At 35.1% G+C, this 21,082-nt stretch overlaps 1 protein-coding gene across 1 annotated transcript in view; it reads right to left on the bottom strand.

The window, feature by feature from the left end:
- Positions 1–387: 387 nt before the first annotated feature.
- Positions 388–21,082, bottom strand: part of LOC129005068 (U4/U6 small nuclear ribonucleoprotein Prp4-like) — a 103,413-nt gene continuing 82,718 nt past the window's right edge. The window contains exons 7-10 of the mRNA XM_054433859.1: positions 14,899–15,111; positions 4,778–4,885; positions 4,040–4,208; positions 388–585 (exon numbers count right to left, since the gene is read on the bottom strand). Of these exons, the coding sequence (XP_054289834.1) occupies positions 442–585; positions 4,040–4,208; positions 4,778–4,885; positions 14,899–15,111 (634 nt within the window). The 3' untranslated portion in view covers positions 388–441. The remainder of the gene's footprint in view (positions 586–4,039; positions 4,209–4,777; positions 4,886–14,898; positions 15,112–21,082) is intronic.

Genomic DNA, 21,082 nt, shown 5'->3' with positions numbered 1-21,082 from the left:
TTTTGACTACTACCCTCTGTAGTGTATTCCAACTTAGGTTGGGCGTTTGTGTATTGTTAGTTGTAATGTGTTAGTTAAATTTTTTTCACCTGAAGACGGGATCAGATTCCAGATACCGAAACGTTGTGTATTGTTTTTTACATTCGTGATGGAAAATGTCCGCAATAAACCTTTGAACAACATAATGAGCTTGTTTTTTGTTAAACAGTGTCTCACTGTACTTGTAAACCCTGTCCCATCAGTAGGAGGAGAAAATAAAATTTGTGATGACACTGTTAAATCCTATAACATCAATCTTTTATTCATTTAAATATACCCAACTGATGGAATATTTTTCTGTATGCGTAAAATATGCAGTACTTGGGCAATAATAACTCACCATTACTGTATATAAAAAAATCATTTACTATTTACAATGTTAAATAATTCAAACGGCTGGGACTACTCAGGTGCCCATAGCTTAAATGTGCGGTCATAGGAACAAGTCACGATATATTTGGAGTCCGGTGTAATATCGAGACACATGACCTTTCCATCATGTCCTTGAAGAGTTTTCAGTGATTGCCATGTTTTGTCTGACCATACCTGGAAAAATAGAAACAGTTTATTTATCACTTACATTCAGGCCACAGAACTAATTGATTACAATTAAAGAGTATTCATTCCTAAGGTATACCAAAACAGTAAAACATTATGTTGTTACAAAAATTACAAACGGTTTCTTCTTATGCTATGATTTAGGCCAACTTAAAACTTTATGTTGTGGGTCAAGTGTTCTATTAAAATTTATGGCCAAGTTTTAAAATCCAGACCTATCAGATGAAAAATTTACAAACTGACCACTGTACTGTATATCTAGTAGATGTTTAATTTTAGCAAAATGCATATTGGATGAGATAGATTAGCTATACTGTATAACGTCTAAGGTTAATTACTCAAAAATGCTGCAATACTTCTGAATGGTAAGCCAAACGTTTAATTGGCTCAATTAAAATGTACAGAATTTTTAAAGGTTCATCAACAAACACTATTTATAACATACTAGAGAACCCATACTAGAGAACATACTAGAGAACACATAACGCCGAGGAAAACTTTGTGCTTAAATTTGAGTAATTGTAGCTACATCTTAGAGTTGTTTAAACACTTGTTAGAAACTAATTTTAAATATCTCTGTTTGCGTCGTCAAGGTTCACCTACATTATTTCTGCTCTCAGTTTTAATTGATAACTTCTAATGAATGCTAAACGATCTGATCCAATTCGAGTTAACATGTTGCAACAAAGTTTTTCCAGCATTGAGAATTGAAGAAAACTGTTGCTTGTGTTTTGTAATTTAAGTTGGGTCATTTTATTTATTTGATTTGAGACATCCCTCTAAACAAACAAATTTTCTCCGTAGAGAATCCTAAAGTGATGTGATATCAACCATTTCATGTATTCCATTTTTTACCCACAAACTCTGGGTGCCAACTGGACTGCCATAATCTGCTTTGAATGGGCTAAGGCAGCAACACCATTGAAAGTTGGTTAGCATATTTTATGTGTTGTCTGTCAGTCTCACGTTGTTCAGTGGAGTTTCTCTAAATACCCGTCCCAAAGTATGGATTCATTTGTCGAAATAGGTTGGATAACTCTTGTAGCTATACGATTTGGATAGAAATTTTCATATTCTCTTTTTGAACAGTGTATATTATTGAGCTCACCTCTCCTAAATCATACAAATAAAATTGACCGTCCCTTCTCGATCGTTGAATACATGAACACTAATTCCTTCACTTATGTTTCGTCTAATATTGCTACTAAAACTTTCAATAGTAAATGAGTTGTTGAAACTTCTTATTTTTTACTCGAAATGTCTAAGTTGTGTTGGTAAATTCAGTCAAAAAACCTTGTATAGGTTTTTCCGAGGAACTGGCAACATAACCTAGAAGTAAACAATCCATTTGCGTTTTTTTTCTATATTGAAGTAGAGCAAGTAATACAAAATTTACAATAAAAACAAAAGGTCCGCCAAGATTTGGTATAATCTTACTACTTGAACTTATCATAGTCAAGGCATTATTATAGTTTCTACTAAATGTTTTGAAATATCTCGATCTGTCAGTGTCAGAAGTAAACATTTCTTGCATGCATTCATTTGATCTGACATTAGGTGACAACATTATGTGCTTCGTATATTTTTTCACTTCCAAAGTAAGATGCATAGCAGAACCATCGATGCATAGCAGAACTTGCAAATATTATTCATCATGTGTATGTGGATGGGTGTCTGTTCGACCAGGCCTCTCTATTTCTACTCTCCTCATACGCATAAGATATCTTATTATTAATTGTCTCCTAGTCCCGTGTTCAATATTTCTTCTTTGAACTTGAGGCATTTTCTGCTCTTCCTACAAAACTGATTAACTGTTTAAAACTAACTTGGTCTTAACCTACTCAATATTACAAACATTAATATTTACTCCCAAAAAGCTAATAAGTTTCTTTTTATTAACAGTTGTTTTTTGTTTTTAAATTTGTTCTATGTATTTCTTATGGAGAAAACTCGACCTTTGAGAGGGTCTCGCGCCCTTAAGTGTGAGTATTTCAAAATTTCTAAAACCTTATTGCAAAACTACATATTGAGACAAATCTTTTGACACCTTAAACGTCAAAATTGGTCCACAAATAAGGGAGGAGTTGCGTTAACAAAAAACGGCTTCACGTATCTTCTATAAGTATAAAAGAGGATGTTTGTATATATATATATATATTTGGCAGTGATAAACTCAGACACCGCTGAACCGATTGCCACGAAACTTGGTACATACGTGTAGAATTTCATGGAATAGGTTTATACACCATCAATTTCGTGATCCGTCCAATCGGCTCCGCCCCAGTGGCTCTGGAGTTTCCCATGTTAACCTTATGAGAAATGGAATTAATGAATCTTAACAGCTGTTTCAATTAAACAAGTTGGTTCTGTTCTATGATGTTCAATAGCATTAAAGTTACAAGGATTACCAACAGGGTGCAGCACTATTATTTCTTTTACATTTATGACAACAGCTAATTTGCAACCAAAAGGTGAGTGAGCATAGCGAACGAACTTCAACCTGGAGGCGAGTTAGCGTAGTGAACGAGCTAACCTGAAGGCAAGTGAGCGTCGCGAACGAGCTAACCTGAAGGCAAGTGAGCGCAGCGAACGAGCTCCAACCTAAAGGTGAGTGAGCGTAGCGAACGAACTTCAACCAGGACGTCATGCGAACAAGATCATCTTGAAAATTAAGAAGTTAAACGGGGCAAAGCCCGCGGGTTACAGGTAGTTATATATATAGATCTTATTTCAGGGTGTATACAGATTTTTTAAGGTGAAATTCCAGGTTTTCTCCTGGATTTTGAAAGTTTTTAGCTATAAAGGTATATTTAGTTATAAAGGCATATTTAGTTATAAACTATAACCAGTTCAAGGCCTACGTCTTAAGTTTGTTCTCATATCACATTTGGATATTTCTAATTGTTTAAAGTGTTGCAAAAATAATAATCCTCAATATCGTGATCATTTTTAATTTTTATTATAATCTTTATCACATAAGCACACACATAAGAAAACATCGTCTCCCACGGTCATGGAAACGTTATCATCCTAATCCCCCAACACGGCATAATCCTGAATACTTCCCACGGTTTGTAGACATTATCGTCGGCTCCCACTGTCACGGAAATGTTATCGTTGTCTCCAGCAGTCACGAAAATGTTATCGTCATCTCTCGTGGTTACGGAAACATCGTCGTCTCCAGTGGTCTCAGAAAGTTTATCATCATCTCCCACAGTCATGAAAATGTTATCGTCACCTCCTGTGGTCATGAAAACATTATCGTCCCTCTCCAGCGGTCAGGAAAATTTTATCTTCGTCTCCAGCGGTCACAGATGCGTTATCATAGTCTTCCACAATTCCCGGAACGACGCCAAAAATCCGAGTTATTTCCCGTTTTTTTCCAGGTCCTTTCAAATTCAAGGTTTTTCCCCGGTTGGTATACACCTGAATTTAGGCCTACCTTTGCAGTGTTGTCATAGGAAGAGGTGATTAAGAAGTGACCTCCAGTTCGTTGGTACTTGACATGACTCAATAAGTTCATATGTGCTGGGATTGTGTAGATACAAGCTCGTTTACGCAAGTCCCAGACTCTACATGTATTGTCTTCACTTCCAGTGGCAATGTGATATCTGCAAGAATAAACACAACTAAAATTAGACCAATTAAGATTGTGAAAAATATGTTATCTCTGTACACTGCTACAAATTATTCTCTTCTAAAAAAAAATTAGGGAGAGAAGTAGAGCAAATTTGTTTAGTTATCTTTCACATAAAAAAATATCTTTTGTGTCTTATAATAATAGGTAAAGGTAAATTTTGTATTAAAAAAAGTGTAAACAGTTCAACAACGTAACATATTTCAGGTTGAATTAATTAATAAAAGAAAATAACAATACCGGTACCTTAAACAGCCAGGTTAGGTTAAAACTGTAAATTACATTTGTTTGCTTTAGGCTAGGTTTTTTATCTCCTACAGCAGTACGGTAAGTTGTCTTTGAACAACCTACAAGAAAAAAGTTAAAAGACTATTGAAGGAGTTAGCATCTCAGAAAGTACTATGTGCTCTTTGTGTATTATCATCTATTTTAGATAGTAACGCTGCTGTTAAACCTATCCACCACAAATCCTTACACTGTAAATGATTATGTCTACTTAATCTATACTTAATTAATGTCTACTTACTCCCTGAAATAACTTACCCATCAGGTGAAAAATCTATGCCATAGATGGACTTGAGGTGGCCTTCCATGAACATGATGCAACGACCTGTTCTTAAATCCCAAACTCTTCCAAATGCATCCATCCCTCTAGAATGAAAGAAATACTACAAGTTATTAGTGAAAAAATAAAGTACCAATACATTCCAAGACATGCTAGATGTCGATGAAAACGGCACCAAAACTCAATGTTCCGCTTCAAAATAACTCAACATTTAGCCTATTTAGACTAAAGTTATATAGTTGAAACTTTGTATGAGTGAATTCAATAAGACTAGGGCACAATTAGTTTTAATTAAAAGCTTAAGAGTTAATATTTTCTATTTTAAATATTCAAATAAAGTTGATACTTTTAAAAGAGTTTTGAAATATGACATGAAATAGTTCGTCGGCTACTACTTTTTCATGTTTTTTGGTCAGGTAAGTTAAAAAAAGGTGGATTTTGTAGCTAAAGAGTTATATTTTCTGTATCATATTTTTAAAAATTTGTATATAGCTTCTATAATTTCGTTGTAGTTTTGGTTATACCATAGTCGTGGCGCGTCGCGTCGGGCAGGCCTACTAGAATCACAATTTAAATACATTTAAGTACATAAATTAAGTACAATTTAAGTACAGTGCATTTAAATGTTCATCGTTTTATTCTTTGTATTTGTCTAAAAATTAATATTTTTTAGCTCTTTTTTTAGAGGTCCATTTTCTCAGACCGTGCAGAGGCTATCAAAATGATTTATTTCCACCTTTTACATCTTCTGGGTATTATGGGTTATGTTCCATAAAAAGGCGTGTTAAGTATTTCAGTCATGGTTTGATGATAAAGTTAGGCCTACATAATTATCAATATCAGTATTTGTGAATAGTTTTGAAATAAAATAAAAATACCTTATTTTTCATCCGTATCAGAATGTTTCGTATCAAGGAGGTGTTATATTTAATTTATTACACATGATATCAATTATTTATTCGGGTAGTTTTTATCGGTGGTTTTAATTAGGCTATTTCATATACACTCAAAGTTGGTTAATTTAGAAGATTGATGTACTTTTACAAAAGGCTAAGATTTTGGTCTTTTGTATGCATATCTTGCGTTGACCTTACAAACATGTCTTTAGTATTGATTAATTGTGAGGTAAAATAAGATATAGTCTAACAAACAAAGCCAGTAGAGTAGCAATAATTGTATTTTTCACCACACTATGATGTTTTTAGCTGTTTTACATATACGTTAATAAATTGGTGGCTGAAAGTTACGTATTATTGCTGGCCATGCCAACTGTCACCGTCATTTGGGGACCGAGCAGGTTTTTACATCCCTAGGGCTGCAAAATCAGCTGCCCGCTTACTTTCTTAAAACATGAATGCATATTAAATACACAATCAGTATCCATAGTATTGCAATAGAATTGTTTTATTGTCACCGATGCCTTGCAACTATTTATTATTATTTTTGCTGATTCCTCAAGTTATTTCTTCTCATAACCTTAAAGTTGTATAGTTGTGTTGTGTTGACTATCAGTGTGCTTTAGTATTGTAGTGAATAGTGGTAATAGGATATAGTGTGGTGAAAAATAGTCGTACCACGGACCGAAATGGTTTTGCAGCTCTCGATCGTTTTAAGTTCTCAACTTCATCTCGAACTTAAAAACTATCTCGAGTATGCAAAACCTCATTTGTTGCCCTAGGTATTGCAACCTCAGGGTTTTTAGGTTCGTGCTTGGAACTCTCTTTAATTTCCAATTTCCTTGCTAATCTTTTAATTTGAAACTTTTTTTATGATAATAAAGTTAGCCTTTGATTTTTTTTTTTTTAATAAATAATTTTATATCGAATTTGGATAAGATTGTTCCAAAACAAAAGTCTTTATTTGAATCAAGATTTTAGGCTATATAAATTTTAACAGCTAGGAGGCTACTCGATCCACCTCAGAATTAGGCTAATGTTCTCAAATTGTCCAACACCTAAATAGAATTGTCTGTAATAATAAGATGGAGATTACCACGTTTCTTCCAAGTTTCCACATTTCTTCTTGTTTAAACTATTTGAAATAATTAGACTATTGGTTTAGCTTTTCACTTTTTACTAGAAAATATTATAATATAAAAATCATACAAACTAGTTTTTACACTTTCATCAGGCTAGTTCATGGTAGAAGAAGGAAATCCAGTTGTTACCTAACACATGTTTTTCAGCAACAATGTATTCAGGTCTTCTAGATCTTGATGTTCACTGTTACTTTTTAGTCACTTAGGCCAATTTATAGTATATGAAATTTAATTTGGGTAAATTACTTTTTGAGATTATGTTTGGATATATATAATTATTTTTACTTTAGCTTGTGTTTGAAATAGATTTTAAACATAGTATATTTTAAATAGGCTTTTAGGCTTAATTGACTGGTAATAGGCTATTTATATATTATTTAATTATACAAAATTTTATGAACTGTTGCAGTATGAAATATACTATTACCTAAATACAATTAATATTATGGTAAAACTAAAATTGTTGACAGACATAAGCAGTGTACGCAAGCACAGAGAAGTCAAAATACTTCTATGTGACAAAAGTAAGATTGCATAATAATCAATGACCCATGTTATAAAACGTTATATTTGTTACCTTAGTTCCTTATCACTGAATAGGCCTAACAAAATTAAACGAGGACAACATAATATGTATAACATTAATGTTTTTACTTCTTTGATAAAATTATTAAATGATTGATAATACATTTCAATAAGAATGAACTCCAATTTTTCAGCCCCACTCGTCCCACGGGCCTCCCTTCTCGCGGGTTTCCGCTAGCTGTTTCGTGGGCCCCTCGGTCCTTGGGCCCCCGCATTGCGGGCCCTTCTGTTACGCCACTGTTAACTGGTAAGTTAAAAAAAAATTTTGTCTTTTAGAGGGTAGAATGCTAATTTATAGATGTATACCGCAGTGAACGTGGTAATAACTGCAGGTAAATACCCATTTTTCATGGCTTTACCTGAGTTCTAATCCACTTTAATGCAGCCATTAAAATGTGTGTAAATAAAAAAAAAAAAAAAACATATTTTAGTCCATTAATTTTACAGTCTATATATTAATGGTCTATAAGTTAATTTATAGTCATTTATGGTCTATAAATTTATTAATACTACCATTAGCGGTTATGCCTGCTCTTGGATTCGGTAAACTTTAATCAATCCAATTAATTAAATATTATATAAATAAATGGGACTTAATCCGCGTTATAAGCCTACATTTCAGAACTTAACTTGGCTTGAACTTAACTTTATATGGGTTATAAGCCTATTGATTGGGTCTGATGATGATTGTGTGACCGGTGTTTTAGGGTGGATGCCAAAAATTGAACTCGAATGCCCAAAATAGTTCAGTAGCCAGGTACTTTCCAGGGGGGGTCAACCGTTTTACCAACAAAATCCTAAAATCCGGGTCAGCATCGGCGAATTTAACCCTTGTCAGGAGATGGCACAGGTCGTTATTCTTAGACCATAGAACACTCAGTTCTGTCTTCAACGCCTCATCACCGCCACTCCTGAGGGTCTATCGAATCTAATAAAAGGGCTAAACCACTTTAAAAAGCACAATTTGTTTCGACAGGCAGAGTGCGGGTGTCAGGGTATGGGGTCCCTGGTCCCAGCACGACAACTTGCTCGAAAACTAATAAACTACAACGAAGGCGATCAGTTTGAACCTAAACTGTGCGGGTGTCAGGGTATGGGGTCCCTGGCCCCAGCACGACGACTTGCTCGAAAACTAATAAACTACAACGAAGGCGATCAGTTTGAACCTAAACTGTGCGGGTGTCAGGGTACGGTGTCCCTGGTCCCAGCACGACGACTTGCTCGAAAACGAATAAAATACGACGAGGTGATCGATTTCAATCCTAAACAGTGCGAGTGTCAGGGTATGGTGTCCCTGGTCCCAGCACGACGAACTGCGCGAAAACTAATAAAATACAACGAAGTGATCGATTTCGTTCCTAAACAGTGCGAGTGTCAGGGTATGGTGTCCCTGGTCCCAGCACGACGAACTGCGCGAAAACTAATAAAATACGACGAAGCGATCGATTACGATCCTAAACAGTGCGGGTGTCAGGGTATGGTGTCCCTGGTCCCAGCACGACGAACTGCTCGAAAACGGGAATGTTGCTGGAAGTCAACAGTGCCGGAAGGTCAAATAATTTGTACTTGTGCCGATAGGTAAAAAACTACAATGTTTGCAGTGTAAAAATCCCATTGAGTCAAATAATACAGTCGTGCTAAAAACATAGTCTATGTTAAAGCGATTGACACATTGGGAATTTGACCTAATGCAACAGCAATTTTAATATGACGAAATACGATAAAATACAAAATCAGTTTCGCTGAGTCAACAGTGCCGGAAGGTCAAAAGCACTTAAAAATGAACGTCGATTCAGTGTAAAGTAGACCTCCTGCAACACTTACTACCAACAAAACGCGCTTTTAGTTACTTGGTGTTTTGTCATAATTAGAATAGAGCTAAAATTATCATATTTGGTACATAGCTTATCTATTAATGCTTCTTGCCAACTGTAAATAGGTAGAGTTTTTTTTTTGAATACAAGGTAATGAAAAGCCTTTCGTCAATCTTTGTGGCATGAAATAGTTAGTAAGCGCGGAATCAGTTTACGTATTGGTCAGAGATGTTTTGTCAATGGAAAAATTGATGCTAATAATTATATGCTACACATACGTTTTTGAAAAATGTATGGTACACTCTGGTTCGAGAGATATTTCACCTAAGAAGAGGTAACAATAACCTTGACGCTGCGGTCAGGACGATCTCAAAATTTCTAGTTATTATATACGTTTGTAAAAGGAGATCCAATTAATTTTAGAACTATATTATGAGTTATAATGTACACATAAACTGTGTACATATATTAAGCCTCGGAAGGGTTGAAACCTGTCAAAACTATCATATATATTAAAACGTAAAAGGGTTTTTTGTTTCACGATTCTGAATCAACCAGTCAAACGGATTTTCATGATTTTTGTGTTGAAAGAAAGATAATTTTGAGAACTAGGGAATGTCAAAGCCTAATTATAAATTAATGAGGTCCCAGTTTTTAAGAAATTAAGTTTTAATTTTTAAAAAGTCTATCAGCCGACCTAACCTTCTAAGCTAGCTAAGCTTTACTTTTAGCACAATATAATTTGCTTAACATAACAGCTGTAAACACTCAGCATTTGGAAACAAATTTAAAGACATATTTAAGGTTGACTTATTTATACTATGTGTAATGCTGACCATTGATACATTCAATTCTTCGGTATGAGGATGGCAGATTAATTAAAAACGCATAGTAAAATAGTAGGATGTTCAAATTATTTTTTAAAGCAATCTTTGTAATCATTGATTTGTTTTAGTCCAATATAATTTGTTTTAACTAACAGCTGGTTGAATGTAATATCTATAAGTATAAGGCCAGGCGCACACAGGCGATTTTGAGTTGCGCAACAGTTGTCCGACTAATCGGGGGACTGTTGCGCAACTCTCTCGGAGACTCTGAAGTCTAGCGACAGTTGAGCTGGAGTGCGCACACAGGCAACTTTTTAGTCGCGGATCTAGTCTTGAGACGTGTTGGAAATACATTCGTTAACAGCGTTCCGAATGGATTTCAATGATACAGCCGTAGTATGTGCTTTGTTGCTGAAGTTTCGCGCGCGAAAGAAAAAGAGAAGATACTGGGTTCATCCCATATATAGTGAGTGACTTGTGAAAGGACAGTTTCAATGACTTTAAATATAGTCGGCCTCTTCTCAACTTCATCAATTAATTGTTCGACATCCTCATCACGCACACTCATACTTGTAATTTTCTAAAAACTTCACACAACAAGAGAGCAAACACTAGTGACAGTTCTGGTCACGAGTAGTTGAACTCCAGGGGTGAGACTGAGCGACACAGCGACTATTTAGTTGCATGTGTGCGCATCTACACTTGTTTCAATGGATACCAAACCTGGAGCGACAGTCCCGCAACAATTCAGTCGCAGAGCAGTCGCTGGCAAATTGGGTCCGGGAACATCGGTTGCAACAGTTGCGCGACTGTCCCCAGACTGTTTCCTTCGTGTGCGCACTCCAATTTAAAACAATGTTGAACATTTTAGTCGGGCAACTGTTGCGCGACTCAAAATCGCCTGTGTGCGCCTGGCCTAAAAGAGGATGTTTGTATATACATATATTTGGCAGTGATAAACTCAGACGCCGCTGAACCGATTGCCACGAAACTTGGTACATACGTGTAGAATTTCATGAAATAGGTTTATACACCATCAATTTCGTGATCCGTCCAATCGGCTCCGCCCCAGTGGCTCTGGAGTTTCCCATGTTAACCTTATGAGAAATGGAATTAATGAATCTTAACAGCTGTTTCAATTAAACAAGTTGGTTATGTTCTATGATGTTCAATAGCATTAAAGTTACAAGGATTACCAACAGGGTGCAGCACTATTATTTCTTTTACATTTATGACAACAGCTAATTTGCAACCAAAAGGTGAGTGAGCATAGCGAACGAACTTCAACCTGGAGGCGAGTTAGCGTAGTGAACGAGCTAACCTGAAGGCAAGTGAGCGTAGCGAACGAGCTAACATGAAGGCAAGCGAGCGCAGCGAACGGGAATGGTCGGGTGAGCCAGAAAGGCTCCCCGGTGTTTCCTGACTTAGCCAACCATAATTGGTACTTATATCCTACATAATTATAACTAAATATAAACTTATTAGTTTGCGGTCGCCGGAGTTAGCAATTTCACTGTTTTCTCTTCGAGGGATCGTAGACCAAGACAAGAAGGAGGACAAGAGTAAGAAAGTGGGGATAGAGCGTTGATGCAGTCGCGGCAGGCAACGAGATGGTCATGCAGCCCGGCTTCGCGAAATGCTTACACTATATAAAATATAGCGTGCCGGTATGCGTCACAATCAGAATCAATATCAGTGTTTGTAAATAGTTTTGAAATCAAATAAAAAAACCTGATTTTCCATCCGTGTATCAGAATTTTTATATCAAGGGGGTTAAAAATTTTACATTTAATTTATCACACATGTTATCCATTTTTATTACCCTGATAATTGGACTAATTCGTTAATTACAAGGCAAAATGTGGTTTGAATTACCCTTAGTTGATTTTGGTTGTATTGGCTATAACAGCTGTGTATAAGGAATATGTCGGCCTTAGTCCCTTTCAAAACTAAAAGGTTACGCCACTCATCCTAAACTCATCTCTATTAATTCTTGGCTTAAAATACCTACATTGGTATGTTCGCCATTTCAAAGTATAGTATTAAAGTATTAATTTATTTGGTTGGTTTAATCTTTAGTTATAATTAACTCATACACTAAAAGCTGGTTAATTTAATAGATTGACGTACTTTTATCACAGGCTAAAATAGCCTATTGCATATTTTTATTTTATCTTTGTATGGATTTCAAGAGTTTATCTTACAACAAATGTCTATTGGTTAATTGTGAGGTAAAATAAGATATGGACTAACAAACACAGTCAGTAGAGTAGCAGAATATTGTATTTAACAAAATGCAATCAATATTAGGATTAGGAAAAAACTAAAATGTAAAATAATACAATATTAAAAGCCCCAGCCCTCGTTCATGGCTCCAGGCTCAAAGTAACAAAATGTTTGCAGACGACATAAGCAGTGTACGAAATCACCGAGAAGTAAAATATCTCTCGGCGACGAAAGTAAGATTGCATAATAATCAAAGGCCCACGTTATAACTCGTTAAATTTGTTACCCTAGTTCGTTATCACTGGAGAGGCCTAACAAAATTAAACGAGAACTGATAACAACATATTATTAATAAGATAAATGTAATTACTTGTTCAATACAATTATTGAATGATTGATAATACATTTTAATAGGAATGAACTCCAATTTTTCGGCCCCACTCGTCTCACGGGCCTCTCTGCTCACCGTTTCCCGCTCACCGGTTCGCGGGCCCCCTCTGCTCCCGGGCACCCCCGCATTGCGGGCCCTTCTGTTACGCCACTGGGACTGTTGATTGATAGTGATATTTGAAGCAGTTATAGCAGCAATAGCAGTTATCGTTGTAGCTGTCTTCTGCTGAAATTTATTTGCATAGTTTTTGTTGGATTTATTGCCAAGTCATTTTGAAGACAGTAGGTTGTTGCTTTATTGGTTACTTCAGTGATCTCTGAGTACAGTCCATGAGTTGTATCATTCTTCAGTCCTATGGTGAGGTATACGCAAAGTTAATGATGTATGGCGTGAGTATCTAACACTTTCTTCAGCTACAAACCTAAAATCATCCACAAAATATTTTGGAAAATTGTTTTTTTATTATTGAATAGGTTAGCAAAGGAATTTTGATTGATCTCAGATCACATAGATTTAATAAATTAGAATGAATGTAGAAAGGGGTGATGCGCTCACTGTGTCTTAGATCATAGATGAATCTTATGCAGTAGTTCTGAGCACGTTGGAGAGCATCAGCGAGGTTTACAGTCATGTCATTGATCACAGAGCTGCAGTAAGTGAAGTGGGGAAAAACAAGTGGTTTAACCAGGTGTAACTTTATGTGCAAAGGCAAGAAATGTTGTAACTTTTTAAGTGAGAGGATTGATGCAAACACCTTTTTACTACCGCATCGCCCCAAGTAAGTGTCGAGTTGATAGTAAGTCCTAAGTTTTTACCTCGACACTGTAAAGCAAAGCTGTTCCATTATAGTTATTGAATTCATCGTCAGAAAGTCAATAGAGTTCCGTAAACGTGGATGACAAATTATGATCGGTTTAGTTTTTTCGTGATTTAGAATGAGTTGTGTTTGTTAGTCCAAGTAATGATTTTCTCAATATCTTCTTTCACTCTCAGAACACTTTCGTTGATCTGTTTGGCTGAAAAATGTGTATAAATCTGCTAGTTGTCAGCATACATGTGGTATTTGCAGTGTGTGAGGACTGAGCTCAAGTAATTTATGTATAGCACGAACAGCAGAGGGCCAAGGATACTTTTATCACAGGCTAAAATAGCCTATTGCATATTTTTATTTTATCTTTGTATGGATTTCAAGAGTTTATCTTACAACAAATGTCTATTGGTTAATTGTGAGGTAAAATAAGATATGGAATAACAAACACAGTCAGTAGAGTAGCAGTATATTGTATTTAACTCTAGATATACTAGATTTAACTCGCCATAAAACTCTAGATGGTTGGTTATTATTTTAAAACGCATACGAATATGTCAAAATTTGTTAATTTTGCAAAAGTTGTTTAACTCTATTTCAAAAATAACAATACTGTTCCATTTCTACCTTATTCCGGGAACGTTTTGCTCTCCTGAAAAGACAGTCGCGTCTAGCCATGAAGCTACATATTTTTTCAAACACCAGAGTGATTGTAATTTAAATATCTCGTAAACTGTGACATCAGAAATTTTCTTTGTAGTTCTTTAATTGTTTTACCTGTTAGAACGTATAGGCTCCAAGGACTCTTAAGGCACTTTCTTGCTGCCATCACTCATCCTCTTTGCTTCACATTTCCATTATAAGGTATTGTTTAGTCTGTTTCACAAATAATACCTTATAATGGTATTTTAAATATTTAAATTAATTAATATGTAAGAAAAACATAACTTTGCATTTACCCTTCTAATTACATTTTAAAGTAAATTAACAGGATGCAAGATCCAACAATCAATGCAAGATCTTAATGACTTGTTATTTTGTTATTGTTCCTTTTAGCTGAACAATAATACTTTTTGGTGTTATTAGTGTTGTACAATTGACTATTGGTCTATAGTCAATTTTTTAAAATACAATTTTTAATTAGTTGTTATTTTTGAACACCCTTAATTCAAAATATTCATATATCCTTAACCGTTAGGGTATGGACTCCTAGATTGGTGGAAAGTTATGTTTTGTTACTAATACATAGTACTTTAACACATACAACATTTTTGTTACACTATCTTCAACATCGTTCCACACTTAATATAATCAGAGTTTGTTTCAAGATTAGATTAAACATTAAATTCCTAAGTAGACCTAGTTTAAGGTAAAAGTAGGGAACAACCTAAACATAACAACTATACTGACCCGGTAGCAGCTACAGAACCATCGCCCTGAAAACTGATGCAGTAAACAGGTTTGCAGTGGCCTTCCTGATGCAATACTTCTTGTCCTACTTCTAGATCCCACAATCTCCAGGAATGGTCAAAACTGCAGGTGCCAAGGAACCTGCCACTAGGATGGAACTCTATCCGAGACACCCTGGCTACATGACCTTCAATATCTGCAAGGGGATCCTCACTGCAACAAAACCAGCAATCAGAATAATGCTAATGGGACACAACCATTATACACACTCTGTATATAGTCAATGACACAACCATCCATGTATAATAACTCCCTGGATTGCGCGCACAGGTTGAAGTAGGTCTCAAAAAACGGTCCGTCTGCGAGGAGTGGGGATAAAAGGCATGAGTCACCCTAGTGGCGAGCGTCGCGCCCGCTCTTGCCGTGAATTTCTATGTTAGTTTTGTGGAAATATTCCGAGGATAATTGATTGTAACGAACTTAAGGAGGTTTTATATGCAGATATAATTAATCTACGTACTTGCTCACACTTTATAGACTATGTGTCAAAAGTAAATCTCATAAGAAATGTAGTGGTGATATAAAAGAGTTAGATTTATTTATATTTGAACATTAACCAGAGCAAAGTATATCACAATAATTATTTGATCACATATGCATGTCATCATTTGCTTCGGTGAGGCCCAATTATTATTGAGAGACTTTGCATCATTTAAGAATATATATTTTGTTTATATTATAGTATGTTTCTTTGTCATACTGTGATTAACGTGTTTGGAAAACATATTATGTTGCTAAATAAAATGAGTGTATAATATTTAATGCCAATATCTCAAATGTATTCATTATTCTCACTGAAATAAAATAATAACAAAATAACTGTGAAATCCAACATTTATTCTTTGATTCAAAGAATTTTGTTAACTATAGACTACCGGTAAACATTAAAATGCATAAACATACGCCTGTAAATTCAGTTACCATTCTTCGTAATGTAATGACATATTTGATGTAATATAATGATAATTAAATGCTAGAAACTCGGTTTCTATATCCCGTACACTGATGCTGAGTCGGCCAAGCTCTTAGCGGCAATGCCGCGCCAAGCGATTTTATGCATATTTTTAATCGCTTAAAAATGATACAAGCAGGCTCCGTATCAAAAAAAGCTTCAAATAAAAAATAAAATTCATACTTTGATCTCAAATTTTGCCGCAGGGATTTTTTTCAGGTGAAAAAATAAAAAAGTTCCTCGCTTACTACATTTTTCATGTTTTTAATGGTGTTAAAAAACAATCATCTGTTTTAATTTGCCTAAATAAATTATAAAAAATATGTTAATGTAAAAACTAGCTACATAGTAATGAGCACTGGTTTTTCCAGAAAAATAATATATCAATTTGAAATTTTTATAGAGCAGGTTGAGTGAATGTATGTTTGTGTAAAACAGAGAGGTTCATTCGGCCCGTCCGCCTTGGTATCCCGCCAATTCGATTGGCGGGCACGTACCGTTTTGCCACCACCTAGCGCGCTATCCAGTAGAGTTATTATACATCGATGGACACAATTAGCATAAATATACAGTACGGTTTTTTGTGAGAATTGAATAACAGGCTTACCTGAATGGGAAAGCGTCTGAATTCGGGACACAACACTTTACCCTAAATACACAAAACATTAGAATATTTCACTGACAGTATTTTCAACTAAGGAAGAGAGAGTTTTCTTCAGGTTGAGGTGGGCAGTGAGTTGTTGAGACAGTGTTTCCGATACCATCTTAAATTCTAGAATGGGGTTGAGAACAGACATGATTTTTAACACGTTCAAAATTAATTCTTACCATTTTCTGTGCTACCCAACCTATGTACTTATCTGACCTTGCCAATACCAGTTAGGTAGGACAATTGAGACTCTATTGAAATTAAAATGTTTCTACCAGCAAACACAGTACAACAATAGAACGGGCACAGGTGTAAGTTGTAGCGGATTTTGTAGAACTGTATTTTTAATACTGTAGGCCTAATTATGTGTCTATTAGGCATTTCTAGGCTATGTTTGAAAATCCAAACAAATCGGTAATATGAACTACCTAAGGTCCCAATTTTTTTACTCTCTACTGTACAAATATTGTTGTTACTAATAATATTCAAAGAAATTCTTGATATCTGATGTGGAAAGCGAAAAGGGACCTCTTGTCAGAGATGCAAAGTTTTCAGTACGGCCGATATAAGTAATTAAGGTCGAAAATATTGAATTTTGGGTTTCTATCGATTATTATACTCCATTTAACATAGAACATGACAGTGTCGGTTAAAATCTCTAATTGAAGATGCAAAATGTCGAAATAAATCATTTTGTTAGCCTCTGCATGGTCTGAGAAAAGGTACCTCTTGTCGCTCAATGTTATTTCGCCATAACGACAAGAGGTCCCATTTATAATATTCACTTTGTAAACAGACTTTAGTCCAAAAAATGAATGGTCCTACATTCTATTGGAAATTTAGAGAACTACAACAAAGTTCAGTTCGCGAAGAACAAAATATCTCACAAATTTTGTGGTCCCGACAAGAGGTACCTTTTCTTATCTTGTGGGGAAATAACATAGGGCCGACAAGAGGTCCCTTTTCTGAAATGCTATTTTTACGACATGCTTCAATAAAACAATTATTTAAACTAGGGTTGCTTTCAGAGAGGTGAAAGCCAGTTGAGCGGAACAAACGTTATTTGATATTTGTATAAGTAACTAAATGTAAAAAAGTCAATATATGTACTAATACTTGTTTTATTGATTAAAATTATAATAATTCAATTTTTTTTTACTGCATCTTGTTATTCAGATACCTCTTCCAGAAGTGCATTATGGTAGTTTTGACCAGGAAAATATTACAGTAGTTGGAATCTGACATTAACATCCAAAAAGGGCATTAAAGTATAAAAAAGAGAAAGGAAATTTAACATTCAAATTCAACTGTAGCCTACAACAAAAACATTGGACTTCATTTTTCACCCTTACAATCGGTTAAAGTATTTAAATATATAAAAAAAAACAGTAACTATTTTAAAAAACGAGTATTAAAGTATAACATTAGGAGGGGAAATTTGACATTTAAATTCAACTGTTCAACATAAACATTGGTCTTCATTTCAACCCTTGCAATCGGTTAAACTCAGCTTTCATTGCTGGAAATAATTTATAATTGTTAATACCAAGTATTCTTGATGGAGGATATGATTGTAATGTAACTGGAATGTAGGTCTTCTACCATTATTGGGACGATTTAGAGACGGCATTTTAATACTGGCCTTTAATAAAACCATTGACCATTGGATACAGAAGATTTTGATTAAAAAGCTGGCTACAAATTTAACATGGGGATGGAATGTCTAGTTGTATTGATAGTCAAAGATCAAACATAGGCCTACGAAAAATGTACGGCTATTTTAATCCAAGACTCAAATGTAAAACACCTTTAAAAGACTAAAATGATCTGAATTATCAATAATGCATTTCAATGTGTAAAAACGTAAAAACCATCAGTTTGTCTTGGTAAAAACCATCGTGTAATCGGCAGAAATCAGTAATTTAGATCAGCGCAATCTGTAGGTGGCTCACATCAACTAAGACAAATTTTATAAAAAACCTGGCTACAACTTTAACATGGGGGTGGAATGTCAAAGCTATAACCTACACTTTACCTTCCTAATCTAACCTTACTTCAAAACACTTAATGTAGTCACGAATACTCATAAACCCCGACCTACCTTCCCCACATGCCTAAATTAGATCAGTGTTCAATCTGCGTTTTATTAATAAGTGTGATAACTTACTGTAGGGATGTTGCGATACTATCGATACCAGTAGGTATCGATACTTTTATTGCGATACTGCTGGTATCGTATCGGTATCGGTTGTTCCGATAATTACTTGGTATCGATAAGAGGCCAGTATCGTATCGTAAGTATCGGAAGGTAGTTTCTGACAAATCTGAGTAAAATGGCCACGCTCGTGCCTTCTGAGCGGTTATTTTCCAAGGCTGGAGCAACAGTGACCCAAAAAAGAAACAAACTTTAACCTTCTCTAACCCAATTAATTTTTTTTTATCTAGCTTGTCTGATATGTGGTTTGAGTAAACTATGATTCACTATTCATTCATAGCATAGTACTTTACATAACTATAAGTAAAACCATTGACTATATATACCTACAGATGTATATTTAGTCAATGATACAACTTAAGGGTTTGGTTGCAGAGTTATTCCATCGACTATTTAACATCAAATAAACTAAAAAGATGGCACTTAAAGTTATTTAACAAAATAAACGTTTTTTTAAAATTTAGGCTGATGGTAAACACGAATGTAATACGTTGGTAATTTAATAACATTGCCTATAGAAAAGATAAATTATATAGGCCTAGAACATAAGGTAAGCTTAGACCTACTTGAACTTTTACTTGAAGGTAAATTTGAAAACAAAGGTTGGCTATGTTTGGTTAATTTTATCAATGTTTTACATATTTAGGTAGTTTTTAGCAGCTTGAATTCGAATCCTATATTGGCTGCACTGTACTGGAACGAGTGAACTTTAATCGAAGATCAGTGAATCAGAATATGACGTCACTGGTATCGAATGTATACGATACTGACGGTATCGATACTTTAGTTCCGATACTGATGGTATCGATACTTTAGTTCCGATACTGATGGTATCGATAATTTAGTTCCGATACTGATGGTATCGATACTTTCCTAACTGTCCGTTATCTCGGCGCCGTTTCCTGCTGACGAGATAAGGATCTCGCTTGAGGTTTGGCCTTGACCGATATTCTGTCACTCACCTCCTACGATACTTAATGTTTATTTCACCTTTGATTATCTTATACTATTATATTTATTACCTGTTTCACCTGAATACTATTTAACTATTTTATATTTCACAATTTTCCTTGACTTGTAACTACCATATTAAATAGATAGACATAATAGATAGATAGGTTATAGAATACAGTGTAATGAGATAGATCCGTGTATGTTATGTGTATGTCAGAGAGTGTGAATTAGTGTGTTTAATGTTTTCTTGCCCATCTTGCCTACGTTTGTGGCCACAATCCGTAGAAAAGATTATCTCTGCTATTTCTTTGTGAGCGATATAACCAAGGGTTATTTATTACATAAAAAATAATATAATAAAATTATATTCTAAATTCCCTGGGTTATATCTGACTAGTTTAAAAATAAAAAATATTGAATAAAATATATTCTCACTCCGAATAAAGCAGATGCTGGGGGGGAATATTTAGTGTGATATGTTTAGGATCAAGCCACCACTGGCCACGTTCACTCTCGCTCATAGATATGCCCTCAGAGAAGACGTATCTTAGACTTGAGTTTGAGGTCAGCTGACCAGAGGTGTATTGGTCCATGTGTTGAAGGCATGTGAGAAGGGGAAAAGGAAATTGAATAATATCCATCTTACTGCTAACTAACTTAAGCTAAGGATGTTGGCTTGGCTCAGTATTTATTAATTTAAAATGTAAATATGCTTTATTTTATTGTTGGCATAAAAAATCTCTTTTACTGGGAAACATGTGCCGTCTGAACGTATTTACCCGTTGAAGGGTTTATGAGCCTTACGTTACTGGTGATTCAATTATGCATGGCTTTGACCAAAGCTGCATAAGCTTTTTATTTATGTCATCTATGGCCTTACTTTGAGGATGGAGTCTGTACATAACCCAGTCACCCGGTTTGTAAGGATTTGGTTTTCTTTGTCGATTGTACAGTCGTTATTACCTTATTTAAATTGGGGGCCCAAAAATACTTATTTATTTGATGAATCGTCTTTCTAATTCCTAAGTGAGCTGATGCTGGTCCTACGTGATAGTACCTAAAAATCATGTCGATGAGTTTTACTGGCAAAACTATTCTAGGCGATCTTTCATTCGGAGATTGGTGCATTAAAATGCTCTGGTTTACTGTGTATGCTTCATTTCGTTTTGGATTTTTAATTATTTTTAAAAGCTTTGGGTCTTCTCGTTGGTGTTCAGCAATGTCTTTAAAAACCTCTGGTATTTTTGTAAGAAAATTTACTCCATTTGGGGCAAGATTGCTGGGCGCTGGCACCTCATTGGTTTTGATTCTATTCTGCGTTTGATTCAACTTTGACCTAATCATTAACACTTCC

Source organism: Macrosteles quadrilineatus, unplaced genomic scaffold, assembly GCF_028750875.1.
Source record: "Macrosteles quadrilineatus isolate MER2022 unplaced genomic scaffold, UCM_ALF_1.0 Scaffold_15__1_contigs__length_3749704, whole genome shotgun sequence".
Taxonomy (NCBI): Eukaryota; Metazoa; Arthropoda; class Insecta; order Hemiptera; family Cicadellidae; genus Macrosteles; species Macrosteles quadrilineatus.
This window is presented reverse-complemented; position numbering and strand designations above follow the sequence as displayed.